The sequence below is a fragment of the Fusarium fujikuroi genome, chromosome FFUJ_chr06 (assembly GCF_900079805.1).
Source record: "Fusarium fujikuroi IMI 58289 draft genome, chromosome FFUJ_chr06".
In the NCBI taxonomy this organism is placed as follows: domain Eukaryota; kingdom Fungi; phylum Ascomycota; class Sordariomycetes; order Hypocreales; family Nectriaceae; genus Fusarium; species Fusarium fujikuroi.
Genome location: NC_036627.1, coordinates 924,035 through 943,491, shown reverse-complemented (window position 1 = coordinate 943,491; position 19,457 = coordinate 924,035). Strand labels below are relative to the sequence as shown.

General features: G+C 49.7%; 6 protein-coding genes; 3 read left to right on the top strand and 3 right to left on the bottom strand.

The window, feature by feature from the left end:
- Positions 1–2,306: 2,306 nt before the first annotated feature.
- FFUJ_05644 (uncharacterized protein) lies at positions 2,307–4,085 on the bottom strand (the record flags this gene model as incomplete). XM_023578878.1 has 5 exons in its annotated part: positions 2,307–3,236; positions 3,290–3,664; positions 3,723–3,755; positions 3,831–3,913; positions 4,010–4,085. The coding sequence occupies 5 exons, from the start codon at positions 4,083–4,085 to the stop codon at positions 2,307–2,309; spliced, it is 1,497 nt and encodes a 498-aa protein (XP_023431817.1).
- A 1,555-nt stretch (positions 4,086–5,640) lies between these two features.
- Positions 5,641–7,249, bottom strand: FFUJ_05643 (related to UBX3 UBX (ubiquitin regulatory X) domain-containing protein; the record flags this gene model as incomplete). XM_023578877.1 has 2 exons in its annotated part: positions 5,641–7,062; positions 7,115–7,249. 2 exons carry the CDS (start codon positions 7,247–7,249, stop codon positions 5,641–5,643), a joined length of 1,557 nt encoding a protein of 518 aa, XP_023431816.1.
- Positions 7,250–8,779: 1,530 nt separating this feature from the next.
- On the top strand, positions 8,780–11,012 carry FFUJ_05642 (related to poly(A)-specific ribonuclease; the record flags this gene model as incomplete). XM_023578876.1 has 5 exons in its annotated part: positions 8,780–8,824; positions 8,879–9,023; positions 9,077–9,283; positions 9,344–9,438; positions 9,486–11,012. The coding sequence occupies 5 exons, from the start codon at positions 8,780–8,782 to the stop codon at positions 11,010–11,012; spliced, it is 2,019 nt and encodes a 672-aa protein (XP_023431815.1).
- A 1,042-nt stretch (positions 11,013–12,054) lies between these two features.
- Positions 12,055–12,599, bottom strand: FFUJ_05641 (related to snRNP protein; the record flags this gene model as incomplete). XM_023578875.1 has 3 exons in its annotated part: positions 12,055–12,185; positions 12,274–12,345; positions 12,401–12,599. The coding sequence occupies 3 exons, from the start codon at positions 12,597–12,599 to the stop codon at positions 12,055–12,057; spliced, it is 402 nt and encodes a 133-aa protein (XP_023431814.1).
- Positions 12,600–14,719: 2,120 nt separating this feature from the next.
- FFUJ_05640 (uncharacterized protein) lies at positions 14,720–16,762 on the top strand (the record flags this gene model as incomplete). XM_023578874.1 has 3 exons in its annotated part: positions 14,720–14,822; positions 15,187–15,300; positions 15,363–16,762. 3 exons carry the CDS (start codon positions 14,720–14,722, stop codon positions 16,760–16,762), a joined length of 1,617 nt encoding a protein of 538 aa, XP_023431813.1.
- Positions 16,763–17,510: 748 nt separating this feature from the next.
- Positions 17,511–18,823, top strand: FFUJ_05639 (probable mitochondrial carrier protein; the record flags this gene model as incomplete). XM_023578873.1 has 3 exons in its annotated part: positions 17,511–17,710; positions 17,808–18,552; positions 18,611–18,823. 3 exons carry the CDS (start codon positions 17,511–17,513, stop codon positions 18,821–18,823), a joined length of 1,158 nt encoding a protein of 385 aa, XP_023431812.1.
- Between the last annotated feature and the right edge of the window lie 634 nt (positions 18,824–19,457).

Below are 19,457 nucleotides of genomic sequence, written 5' to 3'. Positions count from 1 at the left end.
GGGACGCAGCGGGGAGAAAAGAAACTTGAGCATTCAATCGCATTCTTCCGAGATCCTAGTTTGACCGGCTCGAGTGTTGATGGGTCGACAAAGATCTCGGCCGATGCACTAGCAGGAAAAGCCACATGAAGGTTTGTTGTCGCTTGAGATATCGGGTTGTGCTTGAGGCTTTGTTGGCCTCGACTCCAACGCTATAGGTTGATTTAAACGTTGAAGCAAGCATTTCCTTTCTTGGATCTAGCGATGGATCCCAATGGCTTGGCTTGTTGGCGGCTCATCGACCCTAGATCCCGGCCGCTACGGTGATATCAGCTTCAGGCATGCCATGAAATGCAATGCAAGTTGTCGCTTTGAGTATGAAATTTGCTTGCTTGGCTCTTCAATGGAAAATGGCAGCTGTCATGTGAGACCTTCCCATGTCAGGCAGGTATTGTTAGATACTAACCTAAGTAGGTATCCAGCAGTCCTTGCTTCCTTCCGGATCCTGTGGGCATGGTTGGTGCCTTCCTTGCAATTAAAGATTTGATGCTGTGTTTTTCTGGAAGGAAGCATGGGGTTTGACAGGTGATTGCTTTTTATGGTGAGCTTTCCCGTTTACTTATAACAGCCCCAGTCTGTTAAGGCCCAAACTTCATTTTAACATTTCTACAACTGACCTGTCGCATCTTATCCCTGGATTCGTTTCTTAATCTCCTGAGGCCTGCTTTGCGATCGTTCTTCATCCACCGGGAGTTGTCAATCTCGAATCCATTTTCGGTGCATCCACTTTCCGAGTATCCTTGCACGACTCATCAACTTCCAGCTGCGACTTCAACATTACATCGCAGCAACGTTATGCTCCTACATCTCGTGTGTCCTCAGAAGGCGGGGCAGACCAGTTCCAAACTAGATGTTGAAGCGGTGGAACAATGATGTCAAGGATTCCGTTAATGCTTCCTCGGTAGCCATGTACAGCGTCATCTGTATCTTCGGGAACAAGTCAACGGAACCTGCTTCCTGCAGTGCAACCCAACGACTTCTCATCCATTCCCCTCCTGTTCATGTCAAGGATAGCCGACATGATCTGATGACAAGTAACGGTCTTGACCTTCTAGACATTCAAGCAGTGATGATAGTGACGGGCAATTCATATTGTCCCATCGTAAATATGCCAACTGCCTATTGCAGATAACTGGTAGCAATTGAGCATGGGCTTTCACGTGGGGTGATTGTGGTCAGGTCGTCGTAAAATGCGACTGGCTCGGTAAACGCTGTTCATGGTTACATCGACTGATTAGTCGCAATGCCCGGAACGGCAATTACAGAATCCTTCAAAATTCCCAGTCAGTGATCCTGGGGGGTTTACGTCTAGGTACCGCGTACTGAGATTCAATGCTTCAAGATGCGCGCTCTCAACGGTTTCACCATTTTACGTCGCATCGCGCCGTTTCAATATGTTTCCACACAGGGCTACGACCAGTGTGGATGAACGACCGTTGTCTGTTGTCATTCATGTCTCGGTTTATGATTGTGTTGCTGTTCATCAACGACAAGCAAGAGATACCTTGGCCACGCTGTCGAGTCCGAGACTCGAGACTACAAACCTGAGATTTGCATCTGCAGTGAACCCTAAAAGGCATGCATGAGTCTAGATCTGTCTGTCCGACGCCAATTCTGGATGTCAGCAGGTTCCAAGGCTCCGACCTGGTGGATCATAAGCTACGCAGCATTTGTGAAAGTAACCACACTTATAAACAACTCCGAACTGGCTGAGGGGAATGTGGTACGATTGGAAACCTCTTGAATTCGTGGATTGAACTTTGGGTATCGCGACATTTTCGATCTCGGAGATGCTTCAGGCTGAGACATGTCCTGTCTCTTTGTTGTCCTAATGCGACAGTTCTGAAATACATATCATATCGGAACCTGATAAGGGAAGGTGATAAATTCTACCTCAACTTCAAACACTGATCGAGACATAGGATCAAGAACAAGTCGTCCCAAGGGCTGAGAACGGGTATTGATGCCCTTGCCTTGACGCAATTAACGATACGATAGGTACAACAAGTAAAGAACGCTATGGGAATCTGCCCTTTCGCCGCGCCAACCTATTTCATGCATGGACGATAATACAAGAATGTCGATCCAGAAACACAATTCCACCTTTCCAAAAGAGTCCATCCCTCACAAATCCGGGGTTACTCGACCCAGGCCGTTGACATCTCAAGTTGAAGCAACGCAACACATTCTAGTAATTCCGGTAAACTGAGGCTCTTGGATTATGGACAGCAGCCACCATGTGCGTGTATCCATTCCTAACATCGCCTCTAGTACCGGTATATAGGCTCCTTGCTCTTGGGTGGTGGTCCACTTGGCGCATCGTAGATGTCATCGTCGGAGACTTCGTCGAGTCGCTGTTGTGCGGGCGGCTGGGCTGATGGCGTCGAAGCTCCAGCGCCGTGCATGTGAACCTTACCAATGGCGCTGTCTTGTCGGCCCAGATAGCTTTCCGTGGGTTTGAAGCCAGGATGGAAGGGCTCGTATGCAAGGCGTTCGTGTTCGGAGTACTGAGTCGCTGTGTTGGATGGTGGTTGGACCGACGAAGAATTACCTGGCTGAGGATCTGCAAAGGGATCCTCGGCGGGCTCTTCATAGGGTCGGTTCGAACTTCCCTCGCCATTCTGGGGTGGAGGACCTGGAGGTGGTGGGTAAGAATGCGTCTCTTTACCCTTGCCGGAACCTGACCCAGATCCGTTGCTGAAGTAGTGATTGTTGCCGTTGGTCTCAGGTTGAGACTCTGGCTGCTGTTGGGGCTGAATCTGAGGGGTCAGACTGGGCGACTGTGAGTCGGATCGTTCGTTCAGACCCAGTTGTTTTCGGGCGCTCAGGACAGCTCGCTTGTGCTGATTGAGCGCAGTTTGCAGCTGCTCATTGGTGTCGATGAGATTCTCCATCGTGTCGTTATCAGGAGTGGGATTCTCAGACGTCATGTAGCCTTGGATACTGCGAGATGCGCTTGAGCATCGATCAGCAAATTCCTTGATAAGCTCGTTGTCGAGAATCTCGCCGGGAGGCGTATTCATGACAACTTGCTCCAGGAGCTTAGCTGATGTTCGGGCTTCTTCGAGTCGGCTGGCCAGCTCAATAGGGTCAGGCAAGCGCTTATTCGTGTGGTGTCTCGCGAAGTAATTCTGCGAGTGTGGATTTGGAGGAGGCGTGTTGAAACCGCCTGGCGACATCATGGGCTGCTGCGGTCCCTGTACCGGCTCGTTAGTATGTAAGGTCCCATAACCCGAATCATGTTACACACCCCAAAGTTCTTATAAGCTTGTTCCTTCTCCTTTTGCCACATTGAAATGAGCAAAGTCAAGTTTTCGTCGTACGCCTTGGTGTGCTGGAAATCATCGAGTGTTTCCATGAGAATCTGCCGCACGCTGGGGTCTCGTACAGCCTTGAGAAGTCCACGCGCAGTATCGACAAACTTTTGGTCTAGGTTCCGCGTGAAAGTCGCGCCAGGGTTGTCGGTCAAGATGCGCAAGAGCATGATTGCGTTGTACTGCCATGATGGCTTTGAAAAGTATTCTTTGGACAGGTACTTGCGGATCAGGCGCGCGCATTCGGCGGCAGCGGCTGGGGAGGATTCGGCGGCATCGACGATAGGAGGGAGAAAGAGAACTTCATCTTGCTGTTTCGCAGGAGATTAGCTGAGCCGTGACGTCTGAGGGGGCGACTGTAAAACATACCTTGGACTTTCCTCCAGACTCGCAAAATGCTTTCTAGGCTCTGGTCAGCGATGGCCAGACGGACGACACGGACGGTTTCGCAGGATGCGCGATAATATAGGGACATACCACGCTGTTGTGAGCTGTAGCCTCGGGTGTTCCGGCTGGTGTCGTGCCTGAAGGTGAAGCTCCGGAGGGTCCGTCAGATGCTCCTATGAATTGTCAGCTCTGGACGTGTGCTGTGTTTATTTTGGGCTGTCTGAAACCAAAGAGGTCGATCGCAAGGCAGCGCGCATGAGAATACGTACGATTGGAGACATTGCTGGCTTTTCTTCTGATGCTACCGAGCACCTTGCTCATACCAAGACCCTTCATGGACTTCATGGCTGTGTTGGAAGCTCGCGCCACAGCGGGCGACTCTAGGGGTGGAGGAATCGGGGGGCTCTTGGAACAGGAGGCGAGATGATGCTGGAGTTTATAGCGGTGTTTGGTAGATAAGGAATAACAAAGTTGTTGAGGTCAAGTTGTGACTCGAAGAGTTGAAGATGTAGGGAAATTAAGGCTCAAAAGGGAAGGCGCCGGGATGCAATGCAATTACTATCACGGTTTCAGAAGCGAACGGTGATGTTGGTTGGTCTTGGTACGTTTCTGCCTCTCGGAGCTGACGATGTTGGAGCAAGCGTCGAATGATTGGCGCCGTTGTCTGGGAGTAGCAAGGGTACTGATCCTTTTGGACTGGTTTGAAGAGGTTGAGGGCAAAGTTGCTTTTAACTCGAGTGATGTGGTATAGTAGATGATGACAAAGCAACAAGTAAACACTGATTGTCCGGTGACGAGGTAGTTGTTTACCCGTAACTCTCCTGTAACTGTAGCTGTACTCGTTCGTTTCTTCTTGTTGGGTCTCGTCGATATTCAAAGTTCGGAGTTGTTAAGGGTCCGTGATGCGCCTCCCGCTAATAGAGCCCCGTGCGTCACCCACTCTCTGGGCTGGGATTTGCAGGGTCCTACAAGGTCGAAATAGAGCAATCTTGCGATAGGCAAAAAGAGTTGAAACACGAGGAAAGAGAAGACATCAATTTACGCATCAAATAAACATAAGGCTCTAGACGATGGCCTAATTATCAACAAATATAACTACTCTAACCCAACTGTAAAGCGGCCGCCGTTGCACAGCCTCATCACCCTACGCAATCAACCCCTCTCTATCGCCGCCGTAACACATGACATTAGCATTCCCTCCCCTCAGCATTAGTATTGGCATCGTGTCTTGGCTTCACTCTAGACTTTGTCATGAAATGTGCCGGGCCTCTTTCTCACTATCGTTCACCAGAGAGACGGACAAACAAGAACGCGTGGCATTTCAATATGCGGAGTGTTTATCTAAAAGGTGAAGATCCGCGCTATCTCCACAGTGGGAGCCGTTCTTCTGGATCTCTAACACGCGGCCCGAAGTTTGAAAGCTGGATAGGCTGTTATAGTGCACCCTTTAACATACAGTAGACGCCGTTAAATAGTGAGTGGCAGAATGTGTCAAGTTGTAAGCTTGAACTGCGTAAGCCTCATTTACTAAGATCATGCTTGTCTCAAGAATCTGACAACCAGACATCACACAAGTCTTGAAGTTGGCAGGGGTCTCGCTGTGTTCGTTAAATTACTGCGGACTTCAGGTTGTATAGGCCTAAGTCCGACAGACACTCAAACCTCTCGGCAGTTTTCTTTGCCCCAGTGTAGCCCACAAGCGAGCATCTGATAAGCGACACCGTTTCCTGTCGCCCAGGCCTCCAACACATGCTCCCACGACACCCTCTTGTAGTCAAAGTCGTGTCTATTCTTCATTATATAACAGCAAAGCTCTTGACCGCCATGAAAAGTCTCCATAACAGACGACCGCTGGTCATGACCTCTTGGCGCTAGTTACTGACTGACCACCCTCCGCCTCCTAGTCTTCGTCATCACCCTCGTCGTCCGACTCATCTTCCGAATCCGGTGATATGTCCTCCACAATCAGATTTCCTGACCGTCCAATCTTCTCCCCCATCGTCACTGTTGTGCTAGGTTCGTACACCGTTCTGGGGAGAATTGAGGCGATTCGGAACTTGTACTCGTGCTCGTACTCCCCCGGCTTATCACCACCCGCTGCACCCTCCTCTTTGAGAACACTGTAGCACTCCACAAAGGCATACAGGTCCTCCAGGGAGGCATCTTGGGGGAAACGCCGCACAATTCGGCCGATACCCGATTCCTCGGGCATCTTGAGTGCGACTCGTACCACGCTCTTATCGCTGGTTGGTGGCTCGGGCACAATAGTTGTTGCTCTCCATGCAATCCATTGCTCGCGCTTCTCCTCGAGTCTCTTTGCTGCCTCTGCTTCTTCCTGCGCGCGCTTCTCTGCTGCTGCAGCGGCGGCCGCTGCTTCTCTCTTCTGGCGTGCGCGTTCTCGGTCAATAGCTAGTGACCGTTCGTAGGCCGAGTCTTGCTCAGTTCGTAGATTTCTTGTTACTTCCTGGGCTGTTCGCTCTGCGCGTACTCCATCCAGATCTGCACCGTACTTTTCGATTGCTGCTCGAAGCTCTGATAGGTAGGTGGAGGGGGGCATGGGTCCAACGAGTCGCTTAACGATGCCCATTCGTGTACTACCCTCCTTTGGTGTAAGGCAAACCAATGCCGAGAAGGGAAACTTGGTGCAGATATATTCCTGAGCCACCTGGTATGCCTCGGAATCCAAGACGTTTCCGCCCCACAGAATTATGTTGTTGGAAGGATCTTTGATGAAGTCTACAACTTCTGGTGCCAGTAAAGTCTCCTTTACGAAAGACTCGGTATCGTCGTGCTCAGGCGACATTAATACCACAAGCATAAACTTGAGGTCCTTCTTGGCTTGATCATGCGCCTGAGCGACCCCGCCCTCGAAGAAGGGTAACTCGTTCTCTCCATACTCCTCTTCGAACTCTCGCTTGAATCTCGAGGCAGTATCTCGAGGCATGAGAGGTCGTCGACCATTGGTGCCTCTGAAGCCTGTCGAGATTCTGCTCGTAACAGCCCGCGGTCGAATCGAGGCGGGCAAGAAGGACAGCGCATAGATTAAAGTCCGAAATAGAGTCGAGGCAGCTCTCCAGCCTAAGCTAAAGGGTGTGAGGAACAGGCCCAGCAACCATGGTGTTCGGTTTGTGACAGGGTTCTGAGGCACGATTCTCGGAGCTAGATCAGTGCGCTGTCGTGGTGAAGCTCGAGGGGCACGAATTGCCTCATCAAAAAGGCTCTCTTGTAGGTTCTCGTGCCGCGCTGTCGCTCGGGGTATCTCTTGTTGTGCTGCAGCTACTGGGTCTGCAACTTCGCCGTCGAAGAACTTGGCGATTGCAATCTATGATGTATCGTTAGAAGGATGAAAAGGAGCAAAGAAGCGAGTTTGATACCTGAACATTCCATTCGGAGCGTCGGAGAAGCGGAATGGCTTCGCTAATCTCTTGGTTGGTCACTTGTGTATATTGATCAAGAGCCTCCTGCTGAGTAGTGGACAGTTGTCCCAAGTCCATGTCGCCTTCAGCCATCTTGTCAATCTATATCATCCACACTTCTCTTGTTACAGGGTTCGAATAATGTCTCTCAGGTGAACAGCAAGAAGAGGGGAAAGGAACCGAGGTCAAATGTGCGGGAACGAAGAGTGAATGCGGTCTACGTCTCGCTTGTGGTGTAACCCCACGGTTTTATAAGATCCAATACATTGGGCATTCGTAAATAAGTGGTTGGAAGATTCCGGCTTCGCTGCATATAAAGGAAAAGAAGGAGTGTGAAGAAAGATTAAAAATTTCAAACTGTCCGAGATAAAATAAAATAAAAAGAGGTTTAAAATGGACTCGGTTGAAGTATCTCTTGTATGTGATATCGAAAGACGAGAGCTAGAGATGAGGTTGACGAATGATGGCATCAAGCGCGCCAAAGCTAAAGTGGGCGGGCTTGCTTATCAAAAGTCAGATTAAACCCGTTTTGGGGTGGGCTATTCTTCGGGACAATGATGTTATTGGTGTCTTCCATGGGAACAACGAACTGGCTTGAGGTTTGGCGTCATGCCGTGGAGACACATGTCTAAGTATATTTCCATACAAAAATAATAGAAAAGATACTAGGATTAAGCGCATTGCTTTGCTGGGCTCGCGACACTGAAGGCTTGTTCACCCAACCCAACTGAAGTGTCCAGTCCCTCCACCAAAACTGCCCCCCCCACCGCCCACATCCACATCCGCACCTAATCCAACCACTCGTTCAACTCCTCATACCTACCTTACCTCAACCTCACCTCTCCTCCTCCCGACCTCGCAAGACTTTGCTTGCTCCCGCTACGAGAGGCGACGGCCCGCGCCTTGTTCCCCCTCGAACACGGTTGTTGGCTTCCCGCGCTTTAACCACTGTTCAAGCTGGTCTGCAACGGCCAGCCTCTGGACCCCGCCGTTCGTCTCGTTACTCCATGGGCGGCCGCTCGCCTCGATCAATTGAACAATGGGAAATGCTTGCCAGAGTCAAGTAGGTGCTGTTTTTGTCAGTATTCGGCCTAGGTGCTGTGGGCATTGTTATCTGCACCAGATCGTTTCTCAGTCGGCAGCTTGCTAACATCCTCCTCTTTCAGACGTCGTAAACACAGCCAAGCGGGCTGCACTACCTTCAACACTATATAACTGACCATGGCGACTTCGCGATATCAAACGGCCGATCTGCGACGCCAAGTTGGGTCCCCGAGACCCAAAGGACGCGGTTCGTTTGCCCTTCCATCCATCCCACGATATCGACACACCCCACCAACAAATCAACTCCAACATGAACGCTGACCTGCGCTCTCCAGAGAATAAAGATACACTATGCCGGAACGTACTTATTTATGGCCATTGTCGATATGAGGACCAAGGTTGTGCCTTTAGTCACGACCAGAACAAAAACAACTCCAATTCAGACTTGTAGGTTACTCAAACTTTTGTTTTGTTTGTTTGTTGTTTTCGGGATGGATAGACCCGACCCATGTTGCGACAGTTCGCAGCACCCAAATTCGATCCGACTTCGCTTGGCTTATAAAGTTACACACTTCAGCCATGAAAGCCTCGCGCTGTCGGTCCAATGGTGGGTTTGTTAATGAGGTTTGTAAGTGATCATTGTATACAGTGGTTACATACCTTACTTTTCCTCTGTAGACGGGAGGCTTCAATGCTGCTGCAGGAAGGACCCTATGTCGCATGAACTCTCCGCTCATCGGCCGATACTCCCTCGTCACCGATGACTTGCCAACTTTACTTCAACTCTTCCAAAACACAACACTCCCATGTATCAGCAGCCCTGGTACTGTATCACTACTTCAGGCATATAATATCCCACACTCTTTCTTGCTCAAGTTGACTCTTGCGAGCTGCTACTCCACATCCAGCAACTCACACTGCGATTCCGGACCTCCAACATGGCTAATGATGATGAACCCAGATCCAAGAAAGCACTCAATGTTGAATCGCCATCTTTCACGCCCGCTAGCGTTGGGAGTAAAAAGGCCACCTTCTCTTCACAAGCTGCCAGCGCTCCAGCTTTTACACCACGTGGCTTGGGCTGTATGTTCCCCATAAGTACCCTCATTCTTGAGTCAGTCAACTGACAAAATGTTTGTGAAGCCGCTACCCCGGTTGGGCCCCAGGACGGCGACAGCAGCGTCTTCAATCCTGCAACTGTTCGCGAATTTACCCCTAACTTTGACGTGAACAGCACGGTATGAACTGTCACTGCCGATATTGAGACTCTCCGCTAATTAAATAGACTACTTCCGCAAATGGCTCCGGTCAAGATGGCGGGATCTCTTATGACCCCTTCACTGTGCCTACTATGAATCAAGGCATTACTACTCCTCAGTACAACCCCTATGCTGAAGATCCAGGAGCTCTCGGTGGCCATGGGCCAGGGTACTTCCCAGCACAAAATGCATTTGCTGCTCCCGTTCAGCCTCTGCAACATCACTTATACTTCCCCGCTGGGCAACGTCGAGATGATTTGATGCCATATCATCGTGTTCCTCACGACTTTTTCATCGCTGAGAAAGAACGAGTTGAGATTGTCAATAAACTTGAAGCGACTGGCCAAGTTCTCCCCAACTCTCAGTTACCGCAACTCGACAATTACCACAACTTGGTACCCTTGGATACAACTCATCGGAAAAATGCTAACATCTTCGGCTATCCGAGCTGGGTATATAAAGCTACACAAACCAAGTCGGGTCACACTTATTGTCTCAGGCGATTAGAAGGCTACAGACTCACCAACGAGAATGCTATCAGGCTTGTCAAAGAGTGGCGGCGCATCAACAATGGCAGCGTGGTTTCTATCATTGATGCGTTTACCACCCGCGCTTTCGGGGACAGCTCACTCATCTTTGTACAAAACTATTTCCCCCTTTCCAAAACACTAGTTGAGGCTCACTTGACCCCAAGCAGTACCCATGGTACACGTTTCCAAGCTAAAACACCCATTGCTGAGAACGTCCTGTGGGGTTACGTCTCACAGATCGCCAATGCGCTCCAGGCCATCCATTCGGTCAATTTGGCAGCACGATGCATCGACCCTAGCAAGATTATTCTTACAGACAAAGGCCGCATCCGTCTCAGCGCATGCTCTATCTTGGACGTCGTTCAATATGATGCTCATCGATCCATTCAAGAGCTTCAGCAAGAAGACTTCATTCAATTCGGCCGGCTATTGCTCTGTCTGACGACGAACACTCTGCCAGTTCATCTCACTAATTTTAACATATCTTTGGAACAATTGTCGAGGGTATATTCAGTCGAACTGCGGGATACTGTGCTGTGGCTCCTCACCCCTCAGCAACCTCCCGCTCAGAAGGGCATCGATGAGTTTGTACGCGGAATCGCCGGTCGTATCACATCCACGTTTGACCAAATTCTTCAAGCCAATGACAAGGCCCGCGCCGACGTCATGCGGGAGGTGGAGAACGGTAGGGCAGCCAGACTGATGATGAAACTCGCAACCATCAACGAGCGATATGACTTCAACGGAGATCAGAATTGGTCCGAAAATGGTGAGCGGTATATGCTCAAACTCTTCAGAGATTATGTTTTTCATCAAGTGGATGCCAACGGTAATCCAGTTCTGGATATGGGACACATGCTTCGTTGCATGAGCAAACTAGATATTGGGACGGAGGAGAGGGTTTGTCTCACCAGTCGAGACGAACAGACCAGCTTCCTCGTCAGCTACAAGGAGCTTAAAAAGATGCTGGCGAATTCCTTTGGAGAACTTGTCAAGGCGAGCAAATCAGGTCGAAGCTTCTAGTCCCAGCAGGAACAACAACCTGGCTCGTGGCAACTTTCAGAGAATCGCGGTACAAAGCCTCAATACTCACAAGGACATTAGAAAAGGCCAGACCGAGGGTGGGGGGCTAGATTTGATGGTAAATTGATGGGTATTGGTCCTAGCCAGTCTCGTGCAATTTCTATTCCTACGAGGCCAAAGTCCTACAGGGCAACAGAATATTTTCCATGGAAACAAACACACCAGGAAGAAACAGGGTCTCAAAGCGAATCAGACCTGTCGCTAGAGGTTCCCGGCGAGTTATGCCAAAGCTCCGAGAGGAGGCTAATGTGCTTCGCACGGGCAGGGCTAAGCAAGCCTCCGTCATTGCCTGAGGATGGATCAAACGACGACTTACAAGGAAGATTGAGTCCTCAGAACGACAAGGACGCCCCGGCTGTCAAGAAGAAACGTAGAAAGAAGAACAGGAGGGCCAGAAAAACAAAGAGTACCATTTTTTGAGAACAGAGTCTCATACAATCACGACACATTGGGTACCTATAAGGGCATCGCCTTGGATCAGTCAAGCACTCAGGACTGGCACAATCGCCAGAAGGTTTCTGGCCTCTTGTCATATGATGCGATGGAGGTTGGGACATTGGAGGCAATCTACAGATTCATGATGGTCTGCCATGGCTGATGATGTTTAGACTGTGTGTGTATATGGCAGAGGTTAGTGGTGGTTCTGAAGCAGAGAGAGACGAGATAGCGAGACAGAAGTAGCGTATTTGTCTTTTCAACCTGATATATTGCCTTCATTCGTTACAATATTCTATGAAGTGGCGGCTAACGTGATGATTTCACGGTTGGTGCCAGGGGTTTTCGTAAGATGCTGCTTTTGATGCCTATGCATAAGGTAAATCAAAATACCCTGGTAGTAGCTGGCGGTCTAATTGTGTCGCTCTGTTTCTTGAGTTTAAACCAGACTTGACACGGCCGTATATATTGTACCAGCTCCAGGTTGGATGGTTTGTTGTTTGCCTTTGTTGTAATATTCGTTTCCAGCTTGATAACAGTTGAGTCCTCAATCATCCTCGGCCTGCACAAAAGGGTTGGCAATCTCTTCGCTGCCGTCGACTGGGCTGACAAGAACAAGGAGAGTACCTCGAACAACTACGAGGCCAAGGGATCGAGTGGAGTCGTTGCCTTCGTCGTCTGCGGTCATTGTGTTAGCTACGAGTACCTATCCAGGGACGGGTAGAATATTAATCAGGAGATGGTTTGTAAGAGTCGCGCGTCATACCTCGAACAACCTCGTGTACATCATCTAGTACCAGGTTCATAAGAGCATCATAGCCCTTCAATGTGCCCTTGACTGAATCAGAAGTTAGTGACTGAGATCTCCTGGCGCGCAACCCGAATAAATATACCCTCGCGACCGCCGTTAAACTTGACGGTGATCTGCTTGTCCATATACTTGCCCAAGTCAAGAATGTTCTCCTTCTTGGGTCTCTCGCGTTCCTGCTGGGCGCCTCCCGCGCCGCCGCCTCCACGACCGCCTCCGCGGCCACCTCGGGGATGCGATCCTTGGCCACCGCGGCCACCTCGGTGTGAGGGTCTATCGGACATGGCGTATCTTTTGGGGGGGTTAGATTGAGGAGATGGGGTGTGATATTGGTGATGAGCCTGTGGTTTGGGCTGAGGTTGGAACTTGTGATGGCTCTGGTGGGGTGAGTGGTGCTAATACAATTGTGGAGGTTTAGGGGTGTGGATTTTGGCTGTTTGTGGGCAGTCATGTGTGAAATTGGTTGAGAGTGGATTGTGAGAAGAGAGCTTGACTTGAGCTTGATACATACGATTCGACCAATGAGTGGCAGGAATTAGATACAGCAACACTCACTTCTTCATGTGAATACGATAATCATAACTCACACCGCGTAATCATCTGGTCTAGTCTGCCGACTGCAGGAAAGATATTGATCATCAGAAACAAGTCTAGCAAGATGCAGGAGAGCTTTGTCGATTAGTGATGGTCACTTACCGACTTTCAGTGCCGCAATACCGAGCGTGATACTATTGGACCTGTAATATAGATGCAAGTGGAAGTCCAAGTGCAAGACGAAATATATCGCTCGCGTGCCTCGGAGACCAGCGTCGCAAATTGCAGTAGCAGATCGACGAGCGGGATGATGCAGCGCAGCCAGCGCCAGTGATATTGCCTCACTCATCTGACTTGAAACTAGATCCATGCAGCTCGAGTGAGCTTGTCTCTTTTCCTGTTTACCGCCTGTAGTAAATCATCCCTCCCTCCATCCGTGCAAGCTACTCTACCTTGGGGATTTGCAGCAGCACAGCCTCAGACAAAGATCCCGCGGTAGGACATGCATTAAGGCGCCTATGTACAGATTGACAGGAGTGATATGCGACTCTCATTACAGGTATATGAGCTGTTTTTTTGCGTGTACTCGACTCCTCAGAGGAGGCCTCTCAACACCCATCATGAACTGTCCGAAAAAGGAAATCAAGCTACAGTAGCACTGGGTCTTGAGCCCGCTGGCCCGCCGTTACCAAGCTGTATAGGTAGTTAATGGATGTCTGGGCGGCTAGCAGTGGTTGCGGTACCCAGTTATAGGGCATCACCAGTGGAGGGCATTTGTGTTTGTGTCCCGTCTGTCAGTTTCGAATTGGTTGCTGCTACTGCCGCTCTTTGTCCTTAAATCCTCCTGGCCTACCTCGTTCCTTCTTTTCTCTAAACTTTCCAAAAGAAAATCTTTCATCCTCAAAGGAACCATCAACTATCGTCGTCCTTTTCAGGCACTATAAGTCGGAGATTCTGGTGTTGACGTGCCGTCCATTCATACCTACCTATCCATTCAAATTAACCAACTCGGCCGTTGTCACTTCCCATCGGCCTCGCACCTCGTTCCGCTGCACTCTTCCCCACATGGTCCCGATTCCCCGGCACTTTCTTCTTGCTCCAAGGCTCCCGTCTCTTTTCCGTATTTCCTTGTGCTTCTCCCCCAGCCTGTCCAATATTTGAACCGTTTTCAATCTCCTTTTCTCACTCTTGAAGGCTCCCCTTCACCCACTAGGGCTCCAACGTTACCCGTCATAGCTCACTGCGTTATTTTGCGCGAGGGATTTTCTGTGCTGGAATAAAATTGAGACTGCTCCACGGAGAATCTACAATTGTTCTCCTCTTGGCGCCCATTTACCTGCATATCCAAGGTATCTATCTATCTGGGGTTACGGGCTCTCTAATACTACTACAAAATCGACATATCCTCTCGATTCACCGTCAACTTATTCCGGCTTCATTCCGTCGCCATGAATATCCAATAACCGCTGTCGTTGCCCCATTCTCTCTCTCTCTCTCTCTCTCTCTCTCTCTCTCTCTCTCTCTCTCTCTCTCTCTCTCGTCTCTTCTCTCCTCTTCAGTCCTATCCGTCAATCGATCAATTGGAATCCCCGTCGCAATCCCTTCGCGACGTTGCCACTCACCTGACTCTAATTCGTCCTCTGGTCAAATCTCCCAGAGAAGCTTTGATATCTATCTCCCTATCCTGTCCACTTTTCAGCGCAATCCAGGCAGATCTGTCCGCTTCACAGGGCATTTCAGGGTTCAATTTCGGCTAGGACGTTTGTTGGTCAAGCGTAAGCGCCTCAATCTGTCACACGGCATCCAGGCTCGTCTATCAATCTCGACCTTTTGGTCAACATACCACATTTACACCCATCAATCACCCATCATGGGCCATACTTCCGACTCGGAACCTGCAAAACGAAAGCGTGATGTCGATGATGCCGGTGGTCAAGGTCGCGCTCAGCATGCACCTACATCTCTTCAGCAAGGTATGTCTAGTATGACAATAGCCGCCAAAGGCTGCACCATATTGTGTCGCCTCAAATCCTGAGACGTTTCGTTTGTAGCACCACATACGAGACTGTCTTGTTTGCCTCGACCTCGTCGTCGTTGCACACTTGCATGTGTCTTCGTGTCTCCTACATTCTTCAATGCATGTCGTTGCCTGATGGCACGCGCAAACGAGACGGCACTTGCAAAGCCGATGCTCTTGGTTTGACTCCTCGCCGGAAGTAGCGTTCAGCTCGACTCCTCCAGGGACGTACATGCTTGTTGCTTTTGTATCCGGCTTTTCTGTCTTGGTGCGATGGCACAGCTTGTTCGCTTGGAGGATATGCTAACCCGACCTCAAAGGCGTTCCCGGTTATATCCACTATCTCCCGAGATCAAATGCATCGCATTTGAGCCTCGTACAGGGTGACGCAGACACATTTGCCGACATCATCGGTCTGATTGGCGAATATGAGAGTAAGGATGCCAAGAGAATCGTTGAAACCATTAATGGGATACCATTTACTGACGTACATCAGACGTGCTGGACAGGCATGAGAGTCTTGCAGCAAGTCTTGGGGCTAAACTTACCGGTCCAAGACTGTTGAGAGGCATTGAGAAGTTTTTCGATGGGCCAATCAAGACGACACCACTTCAACCCTTCTCCAACCCTATAAGTTGGCTGGATGTTGTCAGTTTTGCTAGATCAAACCCAAAGGATTTCACCCTCGTTCAAAAGGCGGATGGCACCCGATGCTGCCAATTTGTTCTCAAAGGCTCACAGGTGGAGATTATGGAGGACGATTGGCGGTTGGTATGGTCTGGCGCTTTGGATCGGTTCCCTCTGGATCACCCCCTCGAAGAGGATGAGACTGCAGAACTGGCGACATTGGATATTCTCGAACAAAGAACATCAATTCTGTACAAGAAGGCTGACGAAGTGGCGGCAAGAGCTCGTATACTTAACCATCGGCTGGGGCAGAGGAAGCAGGATATTCGTCGACGCAGGAGCACACAGGACACACCGCCGTCACGATATCAGCCCACTAACAGCACCGGCAGTAGCGGTTCACAGCGAACGACCAACTTCAGCGCCGGCTATGATTTACATGCAGATTTGCTGCAGCAGTTTCTCGCAGCTTCAGCTTCACCACCACCATCTCGGTCAACTTCAGTTACGGGAATTCCTATAACCACTTTGAGTCAGCCATCTCCTTCACACAGCGTAACACACTCTCAAGCACACGGTCCGAGATACAGTGGCCATGCAGCAGAGACAACAGTGCAGCCTGTGATGGACAGCCGCGAGGCAGCTTTCCGGTCTCTTATTACACAAAGAACTGACCAGCTGGGTAAGGGGGATGTTATCAACCCACCGTGCGATCGCTGTCGGCGACTAAGGGTTGAATGCGTCAAACATTTGACAGCATGCTCAGGATGTACCAAAAAGCATGCAAAATGCAGTTGGAAAACAGTCACAGATGATGAGTTCCGACAACTCAAGCGAGACATGGGTCTCAGGGATGAAATGGATGTTGATGGGCAGTCAGATAGTGGACCAGTTCCTGACACGTTAGACCCCAAAGACGGGCATTCAAGTCGACTTGGAGAGAGGCAAGAAGCAGGCAGAACGTCCGGGGATAGAACACCTGGAACATACGGTACCGATGAAGGTTCGAGGCCTCCTAGTCGGGACAACGGGCATCTTCCTAGTACAATGGAGCCGTCGACTGCATCGATGCACCGATTCGATCTGAGTGCAGAACGACATCGGCTCCCTTTTGGAATGGGGCAGTCAGCTAGGTCAGATCACAGCAACCATTCGGTTGAAACACTAGCACCTGGATCAAACGCCACGGGATTGGCGAGTTCGCTGGCAACACCTTCGAACAGTACGTATAGGGGTAGTGATGGTTCGTTGAATCCTTCAGCCAGCTGATACTGCATCAGTCAGAATAGCCCCACTGGCGTTTTACGCTTGAAAGTCCCGACTAGTGAGAGTCAACACATGGAGATGGCTTGACAAGGAAGAAGAGTGTGCGAGAAGAAATCAACGTTTTATGAATTTGATGAATACAAAGACATTTAAAATCTGCTTCAGGCATCTCATCACATTTAAAGAACTGCCGTTATTTGTGTTTCGTTATTTTTGTCTTGGCTTTAATCGGCTTTACACATGGCAGCCTCTGACCCACATATAGCTAAGTCTCGAAAAGAATAGGTACCTTGAAGACCCGCCAGCGCCACTTCCATTGCGGATCCCGTCGAGACGCATCTCATCCAGTGGCAGCTGTAGAAAAAAAGTTTTGGCAGAGGGCGATTAGATAAGGCACCAATGACCTCTTCTACCGCTAATGAGGTGCCACTGCTGCTAATGCTTCGCTGATTCATGAAAAAGATTCTCCATCTTTCCCAATCACCAGAGGCGATTCCTCTTCTTCAACAAATACTTGGCGACCGAGCCCTTGTCTTATCGCTCGCTGATGATCGTACTACGCCTGCTTTCTTAATAATTATACAGCATCGACAGGCTTCACTGCAGGTCGCTCTTATCGACCGACGGTCCCGCGCAAAATCGAAATTTAACGGCGAATCGATTGAAGGAACGAGTAAAAGCAACAAAACAACCAACATTGACGGAATTCAGGGCTCTCCTCTTACTTCACAACCGAAAACTGCACCTCACCATGTCACACCATCAGCCTGCGTCGCACGCCATGTCCAGCCGCGACGAGAAACCATTCCATCATTCCCATTCACCAATCGATCACTCGGCACTCATCCAGTCACGGGAGACTGGCGATGTAATTCCTGATGACACCCCTATCCAGGGAAATGTTAAGGCATTGCCCTTTGCTAAATCATGGGTTCACATGTTTGCTGGCGGGTATGTAATCCTCCATATGGTCCCCAACTAGCTTGCGATAACTTGTCGTAAGACTAATTTGCGGGGAACGACGAGACTGACTTGATTGTGTTCATAGTGTTGGAGGTATGACTGCCGCTGCAGTTACAGCCCCCCTCGATGTGCTAAAGACCCGATTGCAATCCGATTTCTACCAAGCCCAGATCCGAGCTCAACGCGAAGCTCAAGCTCAGGTCATTGGCCGACTAAACCCTGCCCGGGCCGCTCTATATCACCTGAACGATACACTCCAGATTCTCGGCTCAGTATACCGGAATGAGGGTTGGCGAGCACTCTTCAAGGGTCTTGGCCCTACCTCAGTTGGAGTTGTACCTGCTCGATCCATCAACTTCTATGTCTACGGCAATGGAAAACGCCTAATATCTGAGCATTTCAACAATGGTGTAGAAGCGCCTTGGGTTCACCTATCGGCTGGTGTAGCAGCCGGCGTCATTACTTCAACGGCTACAAACCCTATCTGGATGATCAAGACTCGGCTACAGCTGGACAAGAATGTTGCAGCTGGCGGTGCGCAAATGCGCAAATATCGCAACAGCTACGACTGTATACGTCAAATCATCCGGGACGAAGGTATTCGAAGTCTCTACCGTGGCATGAGTGCTAGTTACCTCGGCGTGGTAGAGTCAACGATGCAATGGATGCTCTATGAGCAAATGAAGGCGTCTTTAGCTCGCAGGCACAACACGATCGTGCGCAGTGGTCGTGAACTGAATTGGTGGGATAAGACTGTCGACTGGACTGGAAAGGGTTTCGCTGCTGGAAGCGCTAAGTTGGTCGCCGCTGTGATCGCCTATCCCCACGAGGTACGTCATCGGTTTGAGACGTTGGAATCTTTACGGGATACTGACGAGGATGAAATAGGTTGCGCGAACACGACTTCGACAAGCGCCTATGGAGAATGGGCTGCCTAAGTATACCGGCCTTGTTCAATGCTTCAAGCTTGTCTGGCTTGAAGAGGGTGTCATGGGTCTATACGGGGGTCTGACACCTCACTTGATGCGAACAGTACCTAGCGCCGCCATCATGTTTGCCATGTATGAAGGCATCCTTCGACTGTTCCACACACCTGCGTAAACCGTTCTATGAACGAGAAACGCACTGATTTTGCACAAAGCGATCAAAAACTAGGGCGCTACCTAGAACTGATCCGCTCATCGATATCCTGTAACACTATCCGACACGAGTCGCTATGAGGCTTTGAAAGCTTTACAAACACTACTCGCTCTTGTATCAATATACAACACCCAAGGTCTTCAAACGAAGCTGGGACATGAAGAATCACGAGAAACTAACAAAAGGGGAGATGGCGTGGCTAAGGCATATTGATTTTTCGGCGTTTGGCGAGTGGGTGGAGCAGTAGAGAGGAAAATGCAAATACCTACACTCATGCTTAGGCTCATGCTCATGCTCACACAGAGGCCATGTACGAAATTATGTATAATAGGAGAGGCGCCTCTATTTTTTGGATATCATCACACATCGGCGATATGGTCATAAACATATCCCCATTCTGGAGAAGGGAAGTATCTCTCCGTGGGATGATGATTAGAAGTCAATATGAATGAACATGAAACCATTTTGCTGACTTTGATATTGTGTTCTAAGCAATGCGCTTTAGCTTCATGGTCTGGGTCTCATGAGTCGGATCACTCCTGTAATTCAGAGCAGATGATATGGATACAAGACAACCCATCAGCACATTAACGCC